This window comes from Corythoichthys intestinalis, chromosome 12, assembly GCF_030265065.1.
Source record: "Corythoichthys intestinalis isolate RoL2023-P3 chromosome 12, ASM3026506v1, whole genome shotgun sequence".
NCBI classification, from domain to species: Eukaryota; Metazoa; Chordata; class Actinopteri; order Syngnathiformes; family Syngnathidae; genus Corythoichthys; species Corythoichthys intestinalis.
The window spans coordinates 5,829,434-5,855,431 of NC_080406.1; the positions used below are offsets into that span (position 1 = coordinate 5,829,434).

A 25,998-nucleotide genomic window follows, 5' to 3' on the forward strand; every position below is an offset into this window, starting at 1 on the left:
TTGCATGCTATCCTCGTTAAAATAAGAAAACCTATAAATGTTTGGGTGATTTTAGTTAAAGCAGACACTGTATTTTCACCTGTGTGATTTTGACAAAGATGGTGATTTTATGCAGAAATGTGAGAAATTCCAAAAGGTTCAGATACTTTTTCATACCACTGTATATTGGAGTTTGGAATTAGGACCTTCTATGCAACATTGAACCAAAACACAATTATGTTTCAATTTCCACATAGGCTAAAAGGGGGCATGCTATGACACACAAACATGGCAGGCCGTCAATCATGTGACCACTCGTATGTCAGTCAATTCCATGCATTCAAATTCATTCAAAACAGGACACTTAGGCTGCGTTCAGACTGCAGGACTACAGTATCTGATTCTAATCGGATTTTTCCTAAAATCTGATTTTTTGGGGGCTGACTGTTCACACTATTTTTAGCATGTGGCCAAATCAGATCAGGACCTGTTCAGACTGGGCCATACTATTGATACACATGACAGGTTTCTGTGGCAACGAAGGCGTCATCCAATATAGAGTGACGTCAAGGACAGTCAAAACCCATCTGAGCTGTTCACACTAAGAAGCATCTCGTCTATATCTGATTTGAAACTGGTTTCAATCCATTTCGCAAAAATCTGATTTCTGTGCTTTGGGTGTGTTCACACTACAAAAGAGCAATCCAGTTTCTATCTAAATGGGCTAAAAATCAGCATTTTGGCTGCCAGTCTGAACAAGCCTTAATGATCACCTTCGGTTGACAAAAAAACACCCATGCAACTTCGGTTCCATTTCCTTTTGACACAACTACAGTGTGACAAATAAATGAGACATGATAGGGCGTGTAGGTGGGATGGGGGCGGGCTTTCCTTCTTACAACTCACCTGTGGCGGGAATACAGATAAGGGGGTCCACGACAAAAAGCCGATATCCCTGACTCCATGGCTAGCGTTAAAGACACTCTGAGCAGCAGATCGTGAGACAGTCAAGACACACAGCAGAGAAAGGAGAGGAAAACAGGATGGAGAAACGAAGGAAGGGGCGCTGAAACATTTTTTTGGAAGAAGAACAGTTTTCATCTCCATGTTGACTCTTTGAGAGGAACAGAAAAGCTGATTTTGAAACAAACTGGAAAGCACTTCCAAAAAAATTTCCCCCTCTTGGATGTGTCATGCTGTTCAGACCTTGCACGGAAAGCCTCAAAGCCCCTAATAATCTGAAAAGATGGAACGGACCACGTGGATTTCATGTCACAGACATCGCCAATAGTTCTCAATCGGAGGAGAATCGCTTTCATTGTGACTTGTGTTGCCGGTTAAGGCGTGATGAAGAAACAAGCAAGATGGCGGGGAAAAAGAACCATCGTTGTGGCATGCCGTTATGCAGCTGAGTTAATGGACTGAAAGTGCTCATTCAGCTAATTTACCACAGGATTAGTGTTAGTCAATGCACGTTAAAGTGTGAGTGCATGAGGTTACAAGTGCATGACTGATATGAATTGCACTTATTTCAAAATATACCATTATTTCCTCAAATAGTGGTCTTACAGCCTTATGTGGGCCAAACCACAGCACAACTGTCCTTTATCCATGTCCGACGAGAGTCTGCTCTTCAGTCATTAGGCGACAGTCCAGCCAGACCCAACGCTGCCACCAGAGGGCAGTGTATCCTCCATCATTAAACAAAATTCAATAACTTTGGACTTCTTGGATAGTTATTTTTTAGTACTTAAAGTGCATGTGACACGAAAAAGCATGTTTATTTCATAATACACGCGGTATTTTATGCTCCTGAATTATATGGACTGCTTGGATGTGTGTGGAAGCGATCGCTATATTTATTTAGTTTTTTGAATCCCGCGCCATGAAAATGAGTGACTTCTGGCTCCGGTCTTGCATTGAGGAGGAGGGTGCTGTGACGTGTACGGATGAAGGCGTCCTCTTCACTATACAGCCGTACTGTTGTGTATGACGACTAAGGATTCAGCTGATTTTGCGGATTAATACGTTTATTTTTCGCATCACGCCAGCCAAACGGCTGCAGAAAAATCTTGCTGTATGAGGGAGAGGCGTGTGCGCCTTTTTGGAGTTTCAAAAGGCTCCGATTCACCGTGGATATTGGCCAAAACAAGCCCTACTACTGTGGGACCATAGGACTTACGAGGAAGTGAGTAAACATCGTGTTTTGTATTATGTCAAATACTGGGATCATTTTAATATGTAGGTGGCTTGCATTTTGTGGCTGACATGCATGCAGGGCAGCTATTTTTCGGCACAACACTGGCGGCTTGTCGCACATCCACCCGCCGGGAGAGCACTATATTCGGCTTATTGTGCTCATATGCCCGGTGTTCTGTCAAATTTTCCGACCGATCAGAAATTGCAACTTTGAGTTAAAAATAGCCGCAAATACAGCGATTACAAGGTAAACACTACAAACTTTCTTTAAATTAAGGACTACTTACGTTTGATCATTGATAGGCATGTAAAAAGCTCTCCTCATGCACATTAGCTGCACAACAACTCCAGCCGCCCTCCTCCGGAGAACGTGCTGTAAATTGCTCTCCGGCGAAGACAATCGACAATCGTTATGTGGGATTTTCCGTTTCCAAGACTTTGAAACATAACTCGGTTCGGGTTAGCATGTTGGCTAGCTGTCATGCCTCTTGGTTTGTTTACATTCTCCGAAGCCGGGGAAGGGAAATGACATATGTCCAATTTTGTCATAAAATATCGTTCGGGAGGTGCGACAGTAAAGGTGAAGTCGACAGTTTTGATCATTATGGAGTAATTTTGCCATGTTGTCTTGAATAAATGGATTATTTCATATTCCATTTAGCACATGACTGTTATTTGTCATGACCATGCCATTTATTTAGCAATTGGCGAAAATACTTGGATAAAAAGAATATCCTGTAAAAATATTGGAGTAGAGAGACTGAAATAATGACATTTTGCTGCTCTCTTCATCGCGTTTTCCTCGTTCTGAATAATTCCCCTCAACGGGCTGACTGGTCCTTCTCAAGCCATTTATTTAGCTATTGGGGAAAAATACTTGGATAAAAGGAATATCCTGTAAAAATATTGGAGCAGAAAGACTGAAACAATGACATTTTGCGGCTCTCTTCGTCGCGTTTTCCTCGTTCTGAATAATTCCCCCTCAATGGGCTGAATAGTAAAACCGATCAGCCCAGTCACCCGCTGACGTCATCCACCTGTTGGGGACGCTAGAGCCCTATAATGGTAGGCGTGGCTAACCGGCAGATTAAAAGATTAATTTCTCATCATCTGCGCTTTGCTAAATTGTTGTATATAGTCGAATCGTCTCAAAATAGGAATCTAATTCACATAATAATGCTATTTAAGACTTTTTTTCTCCTGTCGTATGCTCTTTAGAGGGTTAATTCCAACTGATGCGGAAATTCGGTTTAAGTTGCCAGGGTAGGACCGGAACTCGACTACCTGTATATGGAAATGCTTTGAATTTGGCTGCTTTGGCAGCAGCTCCGCTAAATATAATTTCTAGATATACAGTGAAGAAAATCAGTATTTGAACACCCTGCTGTTTTGCAAGTTTTCCCACTTAGAAATCATGGAGGAGTATGAAATTTTCATCGTAGGTGCATGTCCACTGTGAAAGAGATGATCTAAAAAGAAAAATCCAGAAATCACAATGCATGATTTTTTTAAAACAAATTTGTTTGATACAGCTGTAAATAAGTATTTGAACACCTGTCTATCAGCTAGAATTCGGACCCTGAAAGACCTGTTAATCCGCCTATTAAAAGTACACCTCCACTCCATGTATTATCCTGAGTCAGATGCACTTGTGTGAGGTGGATGGCAGTATAAAGATACCTGTCCACCCCATACAATCAGTAAGATTCACACTTGTAACATGGTCAATGCCAAAGAGCTGTCCAAAGACACCAGAGACAAAACTGTTCACCTTCGCAAGGCAATTGCCAAGCAGCTTGGTGAAAAATGGTCCACTGTTGGAGCAATCTAGAAAATGGAAGTAACTAAACATGACGGTCAATCTCAATCGGAGTGGAGCCCCATGTAAAATATCACCTCGTGGGGTCTCAATGAGCCTCGGAAATGTGAGGAATCAGCCCAGAACTACACAACAGGAGTTGCTCAATGACCTGAAAAAAGCTGGGACCACCGTTTCCAAGGTTACTTTTGGTAATACACTGACGTCATGGTTTGAAATAATGCATGGCACGGAAGGTTCCCTTGCTTAAACCAGCACATGTCAATGCCCGTCTTAAGTTTGCCTATGATGATGCAGAGGAGTCATGGGAGCAAGTTTTGTAGTCAGATGAGGGTAAAATACAACTTTTTGGTCATAATTCCACTAACCAGGTTTGGAGGAAGAAGAATGATGAATACTATCTCAAGAACACCATCCCTACTGTGAAGCATGGTGGTAGTAGCATCATGCTCTTGGGGGGGTTCTGTGCATGGGACAGGACGAGTGCACTGTTTTAAAGAGAGGATGACTGGGGCCCTGTATTGTCAGACTTTGGGAAACAACCTCCTTCCTTCAGTCAGAACATTGAAGATGGGTCGTGCCTGGGTCTTCCGACATGACAACGACCTGAAGCACACAGCCAGGAAAACCAAGGAGTAGGTCCGTAATAAGCATAACAAGGTTTTAGCATGGCCTAGCTGTTCTCCAGACCTAAACCCAATGGAAAACTTTTGGAAAGAGCTCAAACTCAGTGTTTCTCAGTGACAGCCAAGAAACCTGACTGATGTGTGGGCCGTGATCCCTCCTGCAGTGTGTGCAAACCTGGAGGAAAAACTAAGGAAACGTTTGACCTCTGTAATTGCAAACAAAGGCTACTGTAACCAAATATTAACATTAGTTTTCCAAGGTGTTCAAATACTTATTTGAAGCTGTATCACACGAAAAGATTGGTTGAAAAAAATCATACATTGTGATTTCTGGATTTTCCTTTTTAGATTATCTCTCACACAGTGGACATGCACCTACGATGAAAATTTCAGACCCCTCCATGATTTTTAAGTGGGAGAACTTGGAAAATAGCAGAGTGTTCAAATTAGGGTTGTTCCGATCATGTTTTTTTTGCTCCCGATCCGATCATTTTAGTTTGAGTATCTGCCGATCCCGATATTTCCGGATCCGATTGCTTTTCTTTTTTTGCTCTCAATTCAATTCCAATCATTCCCGATAATTTTTCCCGATCATTAAGAAAAAAATGAGTAAAACTCAGACGAATATATACATTCAACATACAGTACAAAAGTACTGTATTTATTTATTATGAGAATAAATCAAGATGGCATTTACATTATTAACATTCTTTCTGTGAGAGGGATCCACGGATAGAAAGACTTGTAATTCTTAAAGGATAAATGTGACTTTGTATATTGTGACTAAATATTGCCATCTAGTGTATTTGTTGAGCTTTCAGTAAATGATACTGCAGCCATTTAACTGTTCTGCCCAAATGCATGATGGGAAGTGCAACCATGACTGTGCATAGGGGCACCAATTGATATATCTTCTCTGCGTTGAGAAGTAACATCAGGTGTTATGGAAAAGATCAACCACTACCGTTCTTCCCCACATTGCTTCCCATGATATTTCTAATTGTTGCGAGAGGGATTTTAAGGCTTTAGCCAATTAAGAAGAGGCTCCAAAGACTGCCAAAATGATTGAACGCGACAATGCGTGAGTGGGTCGTGCAGCGCATGCGTTAATTGCATTAAATATTTTAACGAGATTAATTTTTTAAAAAATTAATTACCGCCGTTCACGCGATAAATTTGATAGCCCTACTTTAAGCCAAAACTAAAGACCCTGGATGAATGTAAGACATTTTGTCTGTAAAAAAATGTAAGACATTTTGTCTGTAACGTTAAATACAATTAGAAAACGATTTAATTAAAAAAATATACATTTTTTTTAAAAAGGCATGTCCGATATTTTTTTTGCCCATTCCGATACTTTGAAAATGACGTGATCGGACCCGATCAAATCTTTAGTTCAAATACTTATTTTCTTCACTGTATGTTGGACTACTTTACACCTCTCTCCTCATAAAATCCTTGTACCTGGTAAACCTGACAGTTGAGTAGCTGAATTATATAACTACTGCAGGTTAATAATAAGAATACAGTAATTCTCTAAATGTCCTATTTTGTGTGAAAATTAATTACTAGAAAGAACACTTTTGATATCATTCACATAATGTAATAGTGAAACAAAGCTCTGCCGTCTAATACTTGATACACTTACATGTATTCTCTGCAGCTCAAACCACTACATGAGGAAATTCATTCGATTGACCTTACACCAACTCACTGCCTGCCATCGACAGACAGACGTCTAATTCATTCAAACCAGGACGACCGACGGTGAAACCTTATGTTTAAGTCCCACCGACGTTTTGAAAATCGATTGGACATCTGTCAGCGGCAGCCAATGAATGAATCATCTGATGTCTACTGCACGCATGCTTTTACGGTCCAAAGATAATTCATGCAAAAGTGCCCGCCTCCTGCCATGATCGGCTCAATCTCAACATAATCTGTATATATTTGGCGCAAAAACCTTAAAAAGCAGTTTTAACACATTTAAAAAAGGGAGTTGAGCTTCCACTAAATGAACAGCCTCTGTCAGACTGCCTCCTTCTTACTTACGTCAGCGGGGACCAGAAGGCTCCTGCCCAGGTGCTGGTTAAAAGAAAGGCACCAGGCCTCAGTGTAGCCGTTCATGCTTGGAACGTACTTCTTCACCGTTTCGTCATTGAGCTTGAGCCACACGCCGTCGTCATTGTGAATCTTAAAGGGGAAAGCGGGAGAAACAAGCGAGAGCATGCCATTTCGTTACGATGGAAACAGGAAGGGCTGAAAAAACGAAGCAAATGGCAATAAACATCTTTGCAGGGCTTGATTACCTCATCAATGAAAGTGATTGTGCCATTGACATGCACTATGCCTATTTGTTCACTCTGCAGGGAGGGGTGACTGCGCACACGAAGGCCTGCGCTATCCTTGGACACAAATTTGCGGACCTGAGAGAAGCAGAGGGGAGACTGTGTGAGAGCCACAGCAGCAAAAGAAGACGACCCAAGGAAGAAGCAAAGCGAGAAAGCGAGGAGGCATGCACTGAAGGACAAACATCATTTGAATGAGGTCTGTTTCAGTCCTGCTTTCTTTCATTCCATCTCATTCTAACAAGAAAAATAAAAGATCACCTTGCTGGGTTGGGGCTCTGCCTTGGGTTTGACCATCTGCGTCCCGGGTGGTATCATGCCTTTGGGAGGGTCCTTAACTTCTACTTCCAAACCTGCATCTGTAGAAGCCAGGTACAATGTTTCAATTCTATATACAGTATGATCACTAAGTATCCAAAAACATGATAACCGTGACCCAGTCCATTCTGAATGCCGTAATTTATGGACTATAAGGCGCACCTGACTATAAGCCGCCACCCACCAAATTTGACATGAAAACGTCATTTGTTCATAGATAAGCCGCACTGGACCATAAGCTGCAGTTGTCCTCATTGCATTATGGGATATTTACACCAAAAGATATTAACTGGTAACACTTCATTAGACAATGGCATCATAAGACTGTCATGAAACCAAATGAACCACCATTAAGCTTTGAACCAATTGGGTGCAAAGCCTTATTGTTTCTAAAAGCTTCATTTGGCCATCACTGCTCCCTTGGGGGAGACAGTCAACCTCTGCTGCCACCTGCTTTCAACACTGTTGTCGTCCAACATTCCTCCTAGCATGCATTGCAGCGCTACAGATGTAAATAACAATCATGTTCTGTGCTAATTATTTCTTCAGTTACTGTTCCAGTTGTTTCATTAATTGCTAGTTATGGTATTTGGTAGCATTTTCTTGGATAGTGGTGCCATAATACTGTCATATGACAGTCATAATTATTACATGACAATGTCATAAGCATTAATGAATGCTTATAATAGAGGTCGGTTAGTGTCATCCAGCAAATTATCTCACTTTTGAATGGCCGTAAAAGATCTGAGCTGGACATAAATGGAGTTAGTGAAATAATATGCCACATGACACATATTGACATCTGTCATAAGCATTCAGTAATGCCCATGACAGTGTCATGTCATAATTATGATGTTCTTATGACAGACTTATGATGTCGCTGTCAAATAAAGTGTTACCTATTAACCCAAATAAATCAACAAATAAGCCGCACTGGACTTTAAGCCGCAGGATTAAAAATGACGGAAAAAAGTAGCGGCTTATAGTCCGAAAATTAGGTAATTACAAGATATTAGGGGTGTCAAACGATTAAAATTTTTTAATCAAGTTAATTACAGCTTAAAAATTAATTAATCGTAATTAATCGCAATTCAAACCATCAATAAAATATGCCATATTTTTCTGTAAATTATTGTTGGAATGGAAAGATAAGACACAAGATGGATATATACATTCAACATACGGTACATAAGTACTGTATTTCTTTATTATAACAATAAATCAACAAGATGGCATTACCATTATTAACATTCTGTGAAAGCGATCCATGGATAGAAAGACTTGTAGTTCTTTAAAGATAAATTTTAGTACAAGTTATAGAAATTTTATATTAAAACCCCTCTTCATGTTTTTGTTTTAATAAAATTTGTAAAATTTTCAATCAAAAAGTAAACTAGTAGCCCGCCATTGTTGATGTCAATAATTACTTACACAATGCTCATGGGTGCTGAAGCCTATAAAATCAGTCACACCCAAGCGCCAGCAGAGGGCGGCAAAACTCCGAAAAACACAACAAGTACACCTTTCACTATGCTGTCATTTTAATCTGAGCGGGGCATTTGTGCGTTAATTGCGTCAAATATTTTAACGGGATTAATTTAAAAAATTAATTACCGCTCGTTAACGCGATAATTTGGACAGCCCTGATAATAAAGCTAACTGTCAGTTTTAGCTCAGTAGTCATTGCTGAATAAACGTGCTCCAATACAGCTGGTATCATACATTTATTTTGAACACTGCAAAAACTCAAAATCCTATCAGTACTTACAGTTTAGACTAACTTAAAACTTAACTAGAACTTAAAAATAGCTTGACACAAATGGAAATTCAATTGAAACACGTGGGGAAAAATACATAGATTTCAAGTGATGTGTGTTATCAATCGTAATTACATTTTTAGGTAAGAAATACATTTTTTTTTTATAAGATCTAGAAGTTTTTTGAGTGAAAGCAGTGAATTTTTTTTCTAGTCACATCTTAGATGCAATCGTTGGCTGTTTTCAACAACGTACATCGAAAATAAAGACATTGATTGACTGAAAATGGTTCAATATTGGATTAAATGTCTTTTTTTCTCAAGTATATTTATAATTGCTCTTTACCTAAAACAAAATGTTTTATCCGATTACTCGATTCATTGATAGAATTTTCAGTCAATTACTCGATTACTAAAATATTCGATAGCTGTAGCCCTACAGTATATACTTTTAAATCAGGCATAATGCATGCCTACACACCTATTTCAATTCCATCAATGGTGACGTGGATTGTATAGAGTCCGACTGCTCCTGGGGTCCAGTTGGCACTGTATGTTCCGTCAGTGTTGGCACGGATCAGCATGTTCTCACTTGGCCTTTGGAGAGAAATGAGTTCATGGATATACGTACAGGGGTTGGACAAAATCATGGCAACACTTAACATTTTGGCATAGACTTCATAATGTATTGACAGGACACGGGGTGCGGGGCCGATAAATAGGGGGCCTGCATTGTTGCCGAGGCCGTCAAAGCTGACCGAGCAGAATCACAGACAAAGAGCATTTTTCGTTAAAAATTCTTGTGAATAAATGCTTAAATCCCTGAGTTCTTTATAGATATGGACGTAAAACAGCCTTGATTCTTGGTTAAAAGCAAAAAAAAAAAAAAAAAAAAACGAAAAACATAGCATTTATTTTATGTGAATATGTCGAAGTACAATGTTAGTCTGTTAGTAAATGTAGCTAGCGGCCGCCTGATGTAAACAGAGGTGTTCCGGTGAAAATTCTTGGTATTAAATGCTTAAATCCCTGAATTCTTTATATGGCGGAAACCACTGACAGACTGAAAAAGCAGTTTCTGCTCTTACACCTATCTTTAAAATAAACTGTATTTTAAGCCAAAAGAACTGTTTTGTTTGATAGAACAATATGTCTATATGCTGCCATAGCAGATTCATGGTGCAATAAGCCCCCGAACTATTTTGAATCTCTCCGTTTTACCCTGAAAACCCCTGTTTACAAACATCGCGCAACCGCTTTTGTTTAAACCTAGCCTGAAAAAGAACATAAGTAATTGTATTTATTATTCGAAATGTCTGTCATTTTTAGCTTAGAATCATTAATTGATGTCTAACATTTCGTTTGAAAAAAAAAAGACTTTAAAAAAATCATTCACTTGCATATTTTAAACTTTTAAACAAATGACGTCACAATGAAAAAAATGGTGTCTGTAAAACAGTCACTGATATCTACCTCATAATTATCGCTTAATTGTATTTTTTTTGTTACTGTTGCATTTTCTCCGATATGTTAGATGATAAATAATCGATCCAAACAAAGAAAAATTGGAAAAAAAATGTTTAAAAGGGTAAATATATGAAAAAGAAAATCTCGGCCACTCCTTGATGTCTGTGATTTCTGCATGGCGACCCTTGTTATCTGACCATGTTTCACCCTTAAAATCCCCCCAAAATCCAGCTGTGGCCATCCACAGCTGTGTCTTGACACTCGGTGATACATGCTACATGGAGTTTTTGGATCGAAACAAGGTAAGGCCGTGATAATATCCTGTTAAAGTCATGGCGTCTGTAATTCTGCTCTCGCGTGCGCTCACCTCCAGATAGGGTTTTGTTGTTTAAATTTTTATTATTTTTTTTCAAAAAATGTCCTCCAGTTTAAAATTTTTCTTCCCAAAGAAAATTGAGATTTTTCAAGCTTTCAAATGATGTATCACACATACATATCAGACAATTGGAAATTTGGCCAAATTGGGGGTCTCAGAGCGGAACTTCAAGTCACCTGAGTGTTTTCCTCCATATATATATATGGCGGAAAACACAGACAAGACTGAAAGAGCAGTTTCTCCTCTTGCACTCCTCTTTAAAAGAAACTGCTGTATTCTAAGCCAAAACAACTGTTGTGTTTGTTTGAACATTATGTCTATATGCTGCCATAGCAGATTCATGGCGCATGAAGTCCCTGAACTATTTTTAATTTGTCCGTTTTGCCCTGAAAACCCCCGTTTACAGACGTCGCGCAACCGCTTTTGTTTCAACCCAGCCATAAAAAGGTAATCAATTATATTTATTTTTCAAGATGTCTGTCGTTTTTAGCTTACAATCAATAATTGATGTCTCATATTTTGTTGAAAAAAAAAAAAACCACTAAAAAAATTATTCACTCACATATTTTAAACTTTTAAACAAATTATGTCACAATGAAAAAAATGGCGTCTGTAAAAAAGTCACAGATATTTACCTCATAACTATCACTTAATTGTATTTTTTTTTGTTACCGTCGCATTTTCGCCGATATGTTAAATGATAAATAATCGATCCAAACAAAGAAAATGAGAAAAAAACGTTTATAAGGGTAAATACAGTGCCTTGCAAAAGTATTCTGCCCCCTTGAACCTTGCAACCTTTCGCCACATTTCAGGCTGCAAACATAAAGATATAAAATTTTAATTTTTTGTCAAGAATCAACAACAAGTGGGACACAATCGTGAAGTGGAAAAAAATTTATTGGATAATTGAAACTTTTTTAACAAATAAAAAACTGAAAAGTGGGGCGTGCAATATTATTCGGCCCCCTTGCGTTATTACTTTATAGCGGCACCTTTTGCTCCAATTACAGCTGCAAGTCGCTTGGGGTATGTTTCTATCAGTTTTGCACATCGAGAGACTGACATTCTTGCCCATTCTTCCTTGCAAAACAGCTCGAGCTCAGTGAGGTTGGACGGAGAGTGTTTGTGAACAGCAGTCTTCAGCTGTTTCCACAGATTCTCGATTGGATTCAGGTCTGGACTTTGACTTGGCCATTCTAACACCTGGATACGTTTATTTTTTAACCATTCCATTGTAGATTTGGCTTTATGTTTTGGATCATTGTCTTGTTGGAAGATAAATCTCCGTCCCAGTCTCAGGTCTTGTGCAGATACCAACAGGTTTTCTTCCAGAATGTTCCTGTATTTGGCTGCATCCATCTTTCCGTCAATTTTAACCATCTTCCCTGTCCCTGCTGAAGAAAAGCAGGCCCAAACCATGATGCTGCCACCACCATGTTTGACAGTGGGGATGGTGTGTTCAGGGTGATGAGCTGTGTTGCTTTTACGCCAAACATATCGTTTTGCATTGTGGCCAAAAAGTTCAATTTTGGTTTCATCTGACCAGAGCACCTTCTTCCACATGTTTGGTGTGTCTCCCAGGTGGCTTTTGGCAAACTTTAAACGAGACTTTTTATGGATATCTTTGAGAAATGGCTTTCTTCTTGCCACTCTTCCATAAAGGCCAGATTTGTGCAGTGTACGACTGATTGTTGTCCTATGGACAGACTCTCCCACCTCAGCTGTAGATCTCTGCAGTTCATCCAGAGTGATCATGGGCCTCTTGGCTGCATCTCTGATCAGTTTTCTCCTTGTTTGAGAAGAAAGTTTGGAAGGACGGCCGGGTCTTGGTAGATTTGCAGTGGTCTGATGCTCCTTCCATTTCAATATGATGGCTTGCACAGCGCTCCTTGAGATGTTTAAAGCTTGGGAAATCTTTTTGTATCCAAATCCGGCTTTAAACTTCTCCACAACAGTATCTCGGACCTGCCTGGTGTGTTCCTTGGTTTTCATAATGCTCTCTGCACTTTAAACAGAACCCTGAGACTATCACAGAGCAGGTGCATTTATACGAAGACTTGATTACACATAGGTGGATTCTATTTATCATCGTTGGTCATTTAGGACAACATTGGATCATTCAGAGATACTCACTGAACTTCTGGAGTTAGTTTGCTGCACTGAAAGTAAAGGGGCCGAATAATATTGCACGCCCCACTTTTCAGTTTTTTATTTGTTAAAAAAGTTTAAATTATCCAATAAATGTTGTTCCACTTCACCATTGTGTTCCACTTGTTGTTGATTCTTGACAAAAAAATTAAATTTCATATCTTTATGTTTGAAGCCTGAAATGCGGCGAAAGGTTGCAAGATTCAAGGGGGCCGAATACTTTTGCAAGGCACTGTATATGAAAAAGAAAATCTCGAGCATTCCTTGTTGTCTACGATTTCTGCATTGCGACCCTTGTTATATTCCCATATTTCACCCATAAAATCCCCCAAAAATCCAGCTGTGGCCATTCACAGCTGTGTCTTGACACTCAGGAGTTTTTGGATCAAAACAAAACAAAACTAGAATGTACTACATGTTGTCACGTACCTCTTTGGAGTAGGGGAAGCAAAACGTAGCTCCTCAAAAGAATAGCTTTCATATGCCTAGAAATACATATACATACAAATTAGGTAACGATATCGCTAAGCTAGAGGAAAGACGTTCTCGTCAGTTAATAAACTGAAAGTGAACTGAATGGAGCTGACCTTCATCATAGTGATGGCGATGTAGCGGGCTTCTTTCACGATCATAGGCTCGTACGTGGCCTCTAACTTAGGTGGCGGAAGACCTCCGAAGGTGAGATCCGGCCCAGAACACACCGGAGAGCAGCTTCCGGTCAATCGCTGCAATTTTTTCACATTGTCCGGCTGCAGCGACTTCTTTTGAGAAACAGGCACGGCCTTGACTTCCACCTGGTTATAAAGTGAATGAAGAATTTAAGTATAATTGATTCTGAGCCTCTGCCAGTTGTTTCCTCCAAATGTCATTCAGTGTTTTGCCAACCTTCATGTTGGGAACATGCACCACATCTCCGTATTGGTCTTTGGTCTGTACGACAATTGTCGCAGGCCAACCGCAGCGTATGTCATCTTTGTTCAGGATTAGAGATGTCTTCTGAGGGTCGGCGTAAGAGTCTGGTTGCAGCCACCTGGTATACAAGACAAGACAAGACATAATCGAAGAATGAGTTGAGCTACAAGCGTATTTCTTTAAGTCTCATTTTATTGAAGTAATTTTATTCAATCAGAGACAGGGAACAAACATTATTCATAATTAGAGTTGTCCAATAATGACTTTTTGACCGATAACCAAAATCCCGATGTTGTCTAAATCCAAAATCCCATACCTATATCAAACCGATACTATTATATACATTCGTGGACATTTTATTGCTGTTTAAATTGTGATGCTCCACTGGTTGCGTTAAAAAATGATAAATGCAACACGTTTATTAACTTTACTGTGAAAAATAAGCGAACAACTTCAACTGAAGTTAGAGAAAAAGTGCTAAAATAATTTCCCATATAAATAAAATTAATTGAAATGTCCATAATTAAATAAAAGGAATAACACTATTTACCCTATAAAACCGCTAGGGGGCGATGAAAGCAGTATGAATACAGGCAGACAATCACAGGACATGCCAATGCAATGTCAATTTTCATGATGCATTTTGCTTGGCTTTTGCAGATTTTTAATTTTGATTGTGTGTTTTATTACTTTTCTTAGTGATTACTTCTTTCTGGTGACACAGTAGTTATATGTGATGAGTTTATGCAATTTATAGGGCTGTAAAAATTAGCGCGTTAACGGGCGTTAATTTTTTTAATTAATCACGTTTAAATATTTGACACATTTAACGCACATGCCCTGCTCAAATAGATTAAAATGACAGCAAAGTGTCATTTCCATTTGTTACTTGTGTTTTTGGTGTTTTGCCGCCCTCTGCTGGTGCTTGGGTGCGACTGATTTTATGTTGCCTGGCTCTGCCAGACTGTTCTCCCTGTATTTTTCAAACACTGAGAGTATAGTCTGGGAACCAGCCCATTAACGGCCTCTCGAGTAGGTACAAAATCAATCGACAAATCAGATTCGTTTATTTGCATGACGTGTTCTTAACGAGCAACGTCACTCTTGCGCGTCGAAAGTCGTCTCCACAACAACACAGATGGTGAACGGGAGAGCCGAGAATATGTTCCAATCCACGGTAAAATCAGTTTTAAATTACCAAAAACACATCGACACGAGTCATTGACAACAGTCTGTCTCGCGCTAGCCATGTTGAATAAACTCCGCTCTCTTCGTATGTTTACTTCCGCGCGCAAGTCCCTCGTCCTTCCCTCGTCATTTTACTAACGTCACGTCTGCCCGTCGCTGATTGGTCCACTCCGCTGTCTGTTTGCTGTGGCTTGCTCCACCCTGGAAATTGTATCCGCGTGAAGGGTGGCCAGACGCAATAGCTGGAACAGCGGTGAGTCTGGTGTACCAGGCAAGATTTTATGGGTTTCAGCACCATAATTATTATTGACATCAACAATGGTGAGCTACTAGTTTATTTTTTGATTGAAAATTTTACAAACTTTATAAAAACGAAAACATTAAGAGGGGTTTTAATATAACATTTCTATAACTTGTACTAACATTTATCTTTTAAGAACTACAAGTCTTTCTATCCATGGATCGCTTTAACAGGATGTTAATAATGTTAATGCCATCTTGTTGATTTATTGTTATAATAAACAAATACAGTACTTATGTACAGTATGTAGAATGTATATATCCATCTTGTGTCTTATCTTTCCATTCCAACAATAATTTCCAGAAAAAAATGGCATTTTTTAGAGATGGTCGGAATTGCGATTAATTACGATTAATTAATTTTTAAGCTGTGATTGAACTCGATTAAAAATTGTAATTGTTTGACAGCCCTAGTAATTTATTATTTTTTTTATTTATTGTTCGTTTTATTTCTGCACGATGAGGGATTAGGGTCTTTCCCACCAGTAACAAATCCCAAACATTTTAATTCGGAGACCTAAGGGTTCCTGTAAGCATAGCTGCTGTGCTAAGCTATGAGTAGCCCATGCACTATAATTTGTAAAACAGCATACATTCTGGTGCAAAACAGATACCAATATTTTCCGATATTAACATCGGACAACTTTATCCATCATACTAAATAACAATACAAAGAACAATGGGTTAAATAGGTAACTGAAAAAGCTTCAATTCAACATGTTGTCAAGACATTAACCCTGAATTATACCTTGCGAGACGTCCTCCGCTTGAGTTCTGCACACATGTTATGAAGTCCTCAAGAAAGGAGTGCTCGTTGGTTTGAAGGTGCAAGGGCAGGTTTCCTTCCAGGGCCTCCAGGATGATGGGGGGATGTGACAGCGCAAGACCCTTCCCCAGGATCCCTGCGTGTGCTTTACAGACCTGAAAGTGATAAAGAAAAAATGTAAATGAAAAATAAATGGAAAATTTTGAATTTAACAAGTACTTTACCTGAAGAGAAGCCTCCTCTAGGATTTCTAGGTCCTCCTCCAGCTCATTGCCTTGAAAAAAAAAATTATATGCTCAACGTGAGAGAACAAGGACAAAAAAAAAAAAAAGTTGAAAAATTGCGACTTTTAAGAGCCCACTACAGTAAACTTACTTCAAATTACACAATTAAAGTGGCTCAGAAAAACTTCAGAATTTTTTACATTAGGCTTAATTTTTGAGTTAGCGCAGGTTTAATTACTCGGTTGAGTTGGTCTTAACAAAATTCGTGCAGTTTGTTAGTTATTTGTTAATTGCAGGGCTCCGGAGTAGCTAAGCTAGCACGAGTCAATGGTGCTTAATAGCATTCAAAATGCAGATCATTGTTAGAAATACCCACGCGTTTTAGAATGAAATGAATTAAGGCAGTTTAGTGAGACATTGTTTTGGTGTCACAAGATCTGCATTTTGAATTTATTTGACTAAAATCTGTTAATATCGTTTTTATATCAACATGCTAGCAAGCACCATTGACTTAAGCTAGCTTAGCCACTCCGCAGCCCTGCAACTAACAAATAACAAACAAACTGCACAGAATTTATTGAAAGCAACTTCACTGACTAATTAAACCCCAACTAACCTTTGGAAATTAAGCCGAATGTCAACAATTCTGAATTTCCACTTCATGTTTTCATGAATACGCTGGCTGGTTGCTAAGTCAGATAGGGTGGCGGCCCAAAAGGGGGGTTGCTAATGCTAATGGCCAATTACAGGTAGTCCCTGGTTTATGAACAAGTTCTGTTCCTGTGCTGGCTATGTAACCCGGATTTCCGCATTAGTTGGAATTAACCTTTTAAATACCACAAAACACCCTCTAAATATTCGTACCATGCAAGCATTTTGAAACGTTGCGAAAAAAATCAATGGGAGAAATTAGCTGCTAATGGATTGGCATCATAGTTTGCCATATTTACGTAAAATAAAGGCTAACTGCATGTTTTTTTTTTTTTGCTTTTAACCAAGAATCGAGACTGTTTTACGTCCATATCTATAAAGAATTCAGGAATTTAAGCATTTATTCACAAGAATTTTCACCAGAAAAGCTCTGTTTACTATGGCGGCCGCTAGCTACATTTGCTACAGACTAGCATTGCACTCCGACATATTTACGTAAAATAAATGCTAACTGCACGTTTTTATTTTTTTTATTTTTTATTTTTTTGCTTTTAACCAAGAATTGAGACTGTTTTACGTCCATGCCATATCTATAAAGAATTCAGGAATTTAAGCATTTATTCACAAGAATTTTCACCGAAAAAGCTCTTGTTTCCATCAGGCGGCCGCTAGCTACATTCGCTAACAGACTTGCATTGTACTTCGACATATTTACGTAAAATAAATGCTTACTGCACGTTTGTTTTTGTTTTTTTTTGCTTTTAACCAAGAATCGAGACTGTTTTACGTCCATATCTGTAAAGAATTCAGGGATTTAAGCATTTATTCACAAGAATTTTCACCGGAAAAGCTCTGTTTCCATAAAGCGGCCGCTAGCTACATTCACGAACAGAATAGCATTGTACTTCGACATATTTATTTTAAAAAATGCTAACCGCACCTTTTTTTTTTTTTTTTTTTTTTGCTTTTAACCAAGAATCGAGACTGTTTTACGTCCATATCTATAAAGAATACCTGTATTGACATTTTTGTGGAGTACTATTTGGCAGCCCTCAGGGGCCCCTTTATTGTCCGGGGCCCCAAGCAACCGCCTTGTTTGGCTGTCTGCTAGCCCAGCCTCTGGCTGTCATGAACGTGAAAATGACTTGCTCTGTGCAAGGGTGCAATGAACATTACATACCTATGGGGAGCGCTAAGTCTTTCTTCATTAGCGCTGCAGCACACACACTACCCAAGTACGCCAACTCTTTCTCCAGCTGGATGATACCCTGAAATGTCAAAAATGACTTTTACAAATAGAAACAGAATGTCACAGTATCTATTTTAAGATAAGAAAAAAGGACTCGCGTGCTATGTACTAAAATAAAGCAGACATTACCTCATCAGGACCTGGATTGAATTCATATCCCACAGCCACACATTTAAAGCCATAGAAGGATGCCTTTTCATCCTTCACATAATCAGAGGCCGTTTCTAGTGAAAATAAGACTTCATTTCCTGCAGAGGAGGGTCAGTGTAAGATGAATATTCTTAATAAATCAATAAAACAATAATATTGAACAGGCTAAGGGACATGATCTTCTCACCCGGCAGCACGAGCACTGAAGTCGGCCAGCCTGTGGAGCCTGAAAATTTCCTGAGCTCGGTCCAGGTGTTGATGGTGTCATGGACCAGAGGTTTACCGCCCAAACAGGACAGGTGAAGAGTGCGACTGGGGATGAGCAGGCGAAGGACGTCTTCAGGCTGAGCCGTGCCACACTGCGGGTCGAACTCGATGCTCGTCCATCGTACGCAATCGGGGAACGAGACCTGTTGGCGGGGGAGATACCGTCACGTTTAAACTAGGGAGGCACCTGGTCGGAAATCGGGCTGATGCAATGTAATTAAGAGATATAACGGTTAGGGATGTTCCATATCCAATCACGTGATATGTCTATTTGACCTGAATGGCTACTCAAAATCAGATTTCTAAAATCTACTTCTTTTAAACAAAAAAAAAAATCATGTAGCATAAATCATTGACGAATACTGTACCTTGTATTGTGTGACGCCAGCCTGTTTGTAAGGGTGATCGCTCTCGATCACGGAGTAATGATTGGACGTGGTGCAGGCGGACAGTCCCTGCTCCAGCTGATTGCCAGTCGTGCTGTCCGTCGATTGGTTGGGGTTGAACGTGGGTGGCGCGTACTTTTGGTTGAGGGCCGAAACGGCGGGAAGCAGCTCTTGGACCAGCCCGAAGACCTCAACAGCAGCCTGCAAGTGGACAAAGGACAATTTTAACTCCTTCCAAAATCCAACTAAAATGGAGACAATGCCAAGGTTGCTAGATGGGGAAAGACAAGTCTCCAGCTCAATCACAACATAAAACGCGGCCAGTTCGATAAAAAATACAGGTCTGAATGACAAATTCCCGTTCAAGATGTTTCACTTATATTTTGTTAAACTTAGATATTTTGATATTATATCCAGAAAACAAATAAATCAACAAGAGCTGCAATGGTTAATCGATTAACACGAGTAATTAGATTAGAAAAAAGGGTTGAATCAAATTTTATTGCTTCAAGGATTCGTTTAATTAGAGTGACGTTGCGATTGTTTGTTTTGAAAGTGTTGCATTTAGTTTAATTCATTTGGTTGGATACACTGCCCTCTAGTGCCAACAGTGAGTATGCAAGGAGTGCTCATTACAGCAATCGCAATGCTAGTGTGGGTAGACGGCGGCACAAAAAAAAAATTTGAAAAACTAAAAAAAAAAATTTTTTTTTAATGTTATTATTTATGTTGTTGAAGCCACATATGTGGTTATGCAATAGTATGAGGACCCCTGGAATATGCCATAACTCGTCAAACATGGCTGAATCCAGCTGCTCCCTGTTAAGACCAACATAAGGTTGTTTTTGTTTGAGCTAATATGATTGTTTATGCATTTGTTATCTATTTTAAGAGTTTCCTGTGTGAATCTAAGTTTGAAAAAGTTGTTAAAAGCATTGTAAAAAAACATTTTATAGCATTTAAGCTAGCGGACTTTTGCTTCACATCCCTACTAGATAACACGTTTGGACACTTACCTTTGGTACAGATGCAGCCACAGGGCCAATGTACGCTAGGATAAGAGGAAGCAGCATGGAGAAGAGGCTAGAAGAGCTTAGCAGCTCAGGGATGTCATCCACTGAAGAGAAAATGGCTGTCAATAAAACTGAGAACAGGCTAAGCAAATGAGATAACAAAAATAATCTATCCTTGTGCCACAAAGTTGGGTTATTTTGAACGAGGTGTCTGACTGACGTACTTACCGTCGACGGCAAAAGCCCTGTGAAGCAAGTCCTTGGCCGCTCTGACCACCGCGCTGACCACAGAAAGCGCCCGGCTGCAGTTTTTGTCTTCTTCGTTGGCTTTGCTCAACAACTGCGACTGGAGATCGCCATCATATTCGCTCCTTAAGTAAAGACACAAACGTCAAGGTTAAGCCTGTCGCAATATGCAATAATTCCATTTATCGCGCGGTATATAAAAATGAAGGCGGTAATTTTCCTGCTGCGATTTATCGCATCGCGTGCACATGCGCGCGCGTGCGTTTGTAACGTGCGTGCGTGCGCGCATGACGCACGCGCTTGCGGCAGATGTGTGGCAGACGTGCTTGACAGCGCTGTTTAGACTTCAGCTTCCTTGTGCCACTGTGTTTTATTGACTTCTGGGTATGTTCGTTTTATACATTTGAGTTTGAGTGACCGTCATTTAATGGATGGAGGCAGGGCCGAGTGCACTGTCGGCACACAGCAATGAGCGAGCGGAATGAGGAAGAGGACGAACCAGTCTGCAAAATGTTTCTGGAGGTTTTTTCAACAAAGATGGCCAACAGAATAAATCTACTTGCTCATTTGAAACACTATCATCCTCTCCGGTTTTCACTGCTTAGTAAGAAAACTGCATCGCAACAAGCGGAGCCTCCTCGTCACGTTAATTGACAATTAGAGGTATTCGCTTGATGTGAGAAATAGAGACGACACCGCGCAAAATAGCATTCCCTCACGGAAAGCGAAGTCTGCTACATTGCTGAAGAAATGAGACCGTTTTACCTCTGTTAAATGATATTTGATACCTTTGGGAGCCATATTTTTGTTACTGCTACTTACTTAGTCTATTTTTCTCTGTTGTTGTTGAAGTGCAATTACTGTCACTGCAACTTTATACCTATGTGCCTAAATTCTTCAGTTATTAAGTGCAATTTTATTTTTTCTTGAAAAAAGACATTTATTACGTGTTTCTGTGCGGTATTAATATTGTTGTCTTTTACTTGAAAGAGGCATGGTCTATTGTTTTTAGTTGTGATTTCTTAAAAGGTATTTTTTAATTTAAAAGTAAACATTTATTGCGTTTCAATGGGTGTACTTGATCTATTAATATATACTGTATTCTCACTGTGTTATTGTAAATCGGTTAAAAGGGGATGGGACTTGATAAGCATATGCTTCTCTCGTCAGCCCTTGTCTTTTCTTCGTTTTTTTTCGGGTTGCTCATATCACATCTTGCAACTGTCAATGATACCGATGATGACGACAGTAAATAAATAAATAAACGCTAAAAAAAAAAACAAAAAAAAAAACTTTTTTTTGGGGGGGGGGGCGCAATAATATTGCATATCGCAATAATTTATGAGATAATTTGTCGCCCACTAAAATTTGTTATCGCGACAGGCCTAGTCAAGGTTGAATATTACAGCGGGAATGACAATGTTTCTTCTTAAGGAGACAGCTTTTCATGGCTTACCTGTAGTATAAAATCTGAGGGATCTGTCCGCGAGTCTGGTTGGTGCCATTGCTACTCAAGCTGCAAGTGCTGAAGGTGAAAGACACGCCGTCGGAGCATTGCACCGTGGTCATGCCGCCGTCTCCGTTTGCGGTGCGGCTGCCGTAGTTGCGCAATCGCACAGCGTATTTTACCCCTTCCTACAAACGGCAAACAAAACGGTCACTTTTTTAATTGCTTGTCCACTGTAGTGACCAGTTTAAATGTAATTGTGTGAACGAAGAGCGGGCTTAAATAAATTTCCCCGAAAATTTGGTATCTCCCCTCCGCAAGCACATAATGTAAGTATATACCTTGAGTGGCACTGCCTTATCCAGGCGAATCTCCGCAATATCACTGGGTGAATCATCGGTGCTATACGTCCCTTTTACCAGCTCGAGAGATGTCCACCTGTGCGAGTGTGCGGAGTCACCCGGGTGCTCGGTCTGTGCCTTTGTAAAAGTTAAAAAAATTGTAAGAAAAAAAGTTTGTGCATTGTGAAAAAAAGAAATCCATCTGAAAAGTCTTTCTTACATCGTCGGCGAGCACTTCCAGTTCATACTCGTGGATTCCGCCGCCTCCGTACACGCAGACGCCCACCAAGACGACGCCCGGCTTGTCCACGGTCATGCAGATGGCATCCGGGGAACCGTTGCCCGTGTTCCAACTGCGGCCCTGGCTCGTCTTTGTGAAACGGTTGGGGGACGCTTTCACTGAGTGAAGCGAGTTCAGACCATCCACCTAATGAAAACGGGGGATAAAATTGGATTAGCCATTGTGAGGTCAAGGTGACCTCGGCAGGAAACATTGTGAGGACCAAGAGGATGATTCTCATGAAGCTAAGCTTGATGATGTCTTTGAAGATTTTAGGGATAAAGTCATTAAAAAGTTCATTTTTAGGTGAAAGATGGTTATATCTACATTGTTAACTAAATAGTATTTTGTTTGTTATTTTGAACTGATTTAAAGCAACACTTTCTAACTTTTCCAATTTGGTCAATTTTAGTGTCACCAGTGGACAAACGCGGTAGTGTTTTGCCTTAAGGAAGACTGCGTTTCCCATGAGGACCAGTGCACACCCGTGCCGTGTTGTAAAATCATCTAAGGCTGCAGCTATCGATTATTTTAGTAGTCGATTAATCGATGAACTAGTTAGTTTGGATAATCGAGTAATCGGCTAAGGAACATGAAAAATTTTAAAATACCTCAGCTCAAACGGTATTAAAAAAAAAAGGATCTATGTACAATAAAAGAACAATTGGCTAACTTATATAGCAAAAGTCCGCTAGCTTAAATGCTATAAAATGCAAACTTTTTTTTTTTTTTTTTTTTTTTACAACGCTCTGAACAAATGGTTCAGACACATATTCACACAAATAACTATTAAATATGCCTATAAACTAAATTATGAATGCATAAAAAACATCAGCTCAAACAAAATCTTAGCTTACGTTGGTCTTAACAGGGGGCAGTTGGATTCAGCCATGTGAAATGTGGCAGACCAGAGGGCAGTGTATCCACCCTGACCAATAAAACTTAATGCAAACACTTTCAAAATAAACCATTACAACACCACTTTAAATAAACGAATACTCGAAGCAATAAAATTTAATTCGAATATTTTTTTCTAATCGAATACTCGAATTTATCGATTAATCGTTGCAACACTAAAATCATCAATCAATGAAAACTCAATCTCCCGGTCGCCTTCAGATGGATTAAACAACATTTCTGTTTCTAGCCGCTGTGTGAAGGATGAATAATAATGAGGTAATGAATCCAGTTGTGGCTAAACAATAGCATCCACTGCTGGCCAAAAGTATTGGCACCCCTGCAGTTCTGTCAGATAATTCTCAAGTTCTCCCAGAAAATGATTACAATTGCTTATGCTTTGGTAGTAATATCTTCATTTGTTTTGCTTGCCATGAAAAAACACAAAAGTGAATGAAAAAAAAATTAGATCATTATAATTTTACACAAAACTCCAAAAATGGGCTGTACAAAAGTATTGGCACCCTCACCCTAATACTTAGCACCTTTAGACAAAATAACAACCGCTTCCGGTATCCATCAGTGAGTTTCTTATAATATTCTGCTGTAATTTTAGACCATTCTTCTTTGGCCAACTGTTCCAGGTCTCTGACATTTGAAGGGTGCCATTTTCAGATCTCTCCACAGGTGTTCGATGGGATTGTGGTCTGGACTCATTGCTGGCCATTTTAGAAGTCTCCAGTGCTTTCTCTCAAACCATTTTCTAGTGCTTTTTGAAGTGTGTTTTGGGTCATTGTCCTGCTGGAAGACCCATGACCTCTGAGGGAGACCCAGCTTTCTCACACTGGGCCCTACATTATGCTGCAAAATTTGTTGGTAGTCTTTAGACTTTATAATGCCATGCACACGGTCAAGCAGTCCAGTGCCAGAGAAAGCAAAGCAACCCCAAAACATCAGGGAACCTCCGCCATGTTTGACTGCGGGGACCGTGTTCTTTTCTTTGAAGGCTTTGTTTTTTTTTCCTGTAAACTCTATGTTGATGCCTTTTCACATCTGCCCAGAGAACATTCTTCCAAAATGTTTTTGGATTTCTCAGGTAAGTTTTGGCAAACTCCAGCCTGGCTTTTGTATGTCTCTGGGTCAGAAGTGGGGTCTTCCTGGGTATCCTACCATAGAGTCCCTTTTCATTCAGACGCTCACGGATGGTATGGGTTGACAACACTGTTGTACCCTCGGATTGCAGGACAGCTCGAACTTATTTGGATGTCAGTCGAGGTTCTTCATCCACCATCAGCACAATCTTTCGTTGAAATCTCTCGTCAATTTATCCTTTCTGTCCACATCTAGGGAGGTTAGCCACAGTGCCATGGGCTTTACACTTATTGATGACACTGCGCACGGTAGACACAGGAAAATTCAGGTCTTTGGAGACGGACTTATAGTCTTGAGATTGCCCATTCTTCCTCACAATTTTGCTTCTCAAGTCCTCAGACAGTTCTTTGGTCTTCTTCCTTTTCTTCATGCTCAATGTGGTACACACAAGGACACAGGACATGGGTTGTGTCAACTTTAATCCATTTTAACTGGCTGCAAGTGTGATTTAGTTATTGCCAACACGTGTTATGTGCCAAAGGTAAGTAACACGTGCTGTTCATTACACAAATTAGAGAAGCATTACATAATTTTTCAAAGGATGCCAATAGTTTTGTCCGTCCCATTCATGATAATGATTTAATTTTTTTTCCCATTCTTTCTTTATTTCTTTATTTTCCCTTCAGGCATAAAAAATCCAAACAAACATACAGCATTCATATGTGTTTACATTTAATTTAACCCAAAAAGAAAAGGGCAGACAGGAGAAGCCGAAGCTTATTGAATCCCGCCCACAAGTATACTATAGGATGCAGAAAATATTGAATAACAATTTTTGACATTCAGATTGCGTAGTGATTACAAGGTTGTTGTTGTTGTTTTTTTTTTTATCATCCTCCTTGACTGTTCATTTTCCCAATAGTCTTTGTCGATCGCGGCGATGTGCTTGTTATGTTGATTAAATCCATTAGACTAGTTCATAATTCAAAGGTTAGTTCATTCAGTTGATTCAATCCAGAAGATAGGGAATATCTGAGGACCGATGACAGGCCGTGTCCGCCCCCCCTCCCCCCTTTCGTCGTTTAATCCTCGTCACGGTTTACATTCCTTGCTGCATTCTGACGAACATTCATCTCCAGGTTGCGCAGCTCCGTAATAATTTTCATTACATTTCTGGTTGTGGCAGTGTTGGATGCAGCCAGGTCATTCTTCACCTGTAATATGTCATCATAGACCTTGTTGAGGCTGGCATGCACTCCGTCGATAGCGCTGGCCGCAGTAGTGGCCAATTCCACTGATTTTTTTTGGGCTTTCCAACACTTTCATGATGATCCGATGAGTCAAGTGGGCTCCAAGCTCCTGCAGAAGAATCTCAGCCAGCAGTGCAACAAAAAGATACACATCCTCGATGTCTTCAACTTCGAGTGTGGTCAGACACAGCAGCCGCCATTTTCCCCAGCTATCCTCCATATATCCAGACCTTAAAGTGTCTCCCGGGAAGGTGCGTTGTCCAGGTTCTGATCGCATTGTAGAGAGAAGATCTTGTCCAG

General features: G+C 39.8%; 1 protein-coding gene across 17 annotated transcripts in view; it reads right to left on the reverse strand.

Annotated features, from left to right (window-relative positions):
- The window catches only part of mycbp2 (MYC binding protein 2), a 203,001-nt gene that overhangs the window by 66,250 nt on the left and 110,753 nt on the right, over window positions 1-25,998 (reverse strand). For 11 of the 17 annotated variants that reach the window (XM_057853350.1, XM_057853344.1, XM_057853354.1 and 8 more), the window contains 19 exons: window positions 22,400-22,606; window positions 22,180-22,317; window positions 21,848-22,026; window positions 20,374-20,516; window positions 20,149-20,249; window positions 19,115-19,333; window positions 18,667-18,889; window positions 18,459-18,577; window positions 18,261-18,348; window positions 16,430-16,479; window positions 16,188-16,360; window positions 13,925-14,069; window positions 13,627-13,833; window positions 13,469-13,524; window positions 9,527-9,642; window positions 7,233-7,330; window positions 6,933-7,049; window positions 6,676-6,816; window positions 886-963 (listed from right to left, as the gene is read on the reverse strand). In XM_057853350.1, the coding sequence (XP_057709333.1) occupies window positions 886-963; window positions 6,676-6,816; window positions 6,933-7,049; window positions 7,233-7,330; window positions 9,527-9,642; window positions 13,469-13,524; window positions 13,627-13,833; window positions 13,925-14,069; window positions 16,188-16,360; window positions 16,430-16,479; window positions 18,261-18,348; window positions 18,459-18,577; window positions 18,667-18,889; window positions 19,115-19,333; window positions 20,149-20,249; window positions 20,374-20,516; window positions 21,848-22,026; window positions 22,180-22,317; window positions 22,400-22,606 (2,598 nt within the window). The remainder of the gene's footprint in view (window positions 1-885; window positions 964-6,675; window positions 6,817-6,932; window positions 7,050-7,232; window positions 7,331-9,526; window positions 9,643-13,468; window positions 13,525-13,626; window positions 13,834-13,924; window positions 14,070-16,187; window positions 16,361-16,429; window positions 16,480-18,260; window positions 18,349-18,458; window positions 18,578-18,666; window positions 18,890-19,114; window positions 19,334-20,148; window positions 20,250-20,373; window positions 20,517-21,847; window positions 22,027-22,179; window positions 22,318-22,399; window positions 22,607-25,998) is intronic. The other 6 variants (XM_057853359.1, XM_057853360.1, XM_057853356.1 and 3 more) reach the window with 1 other exon arrangement.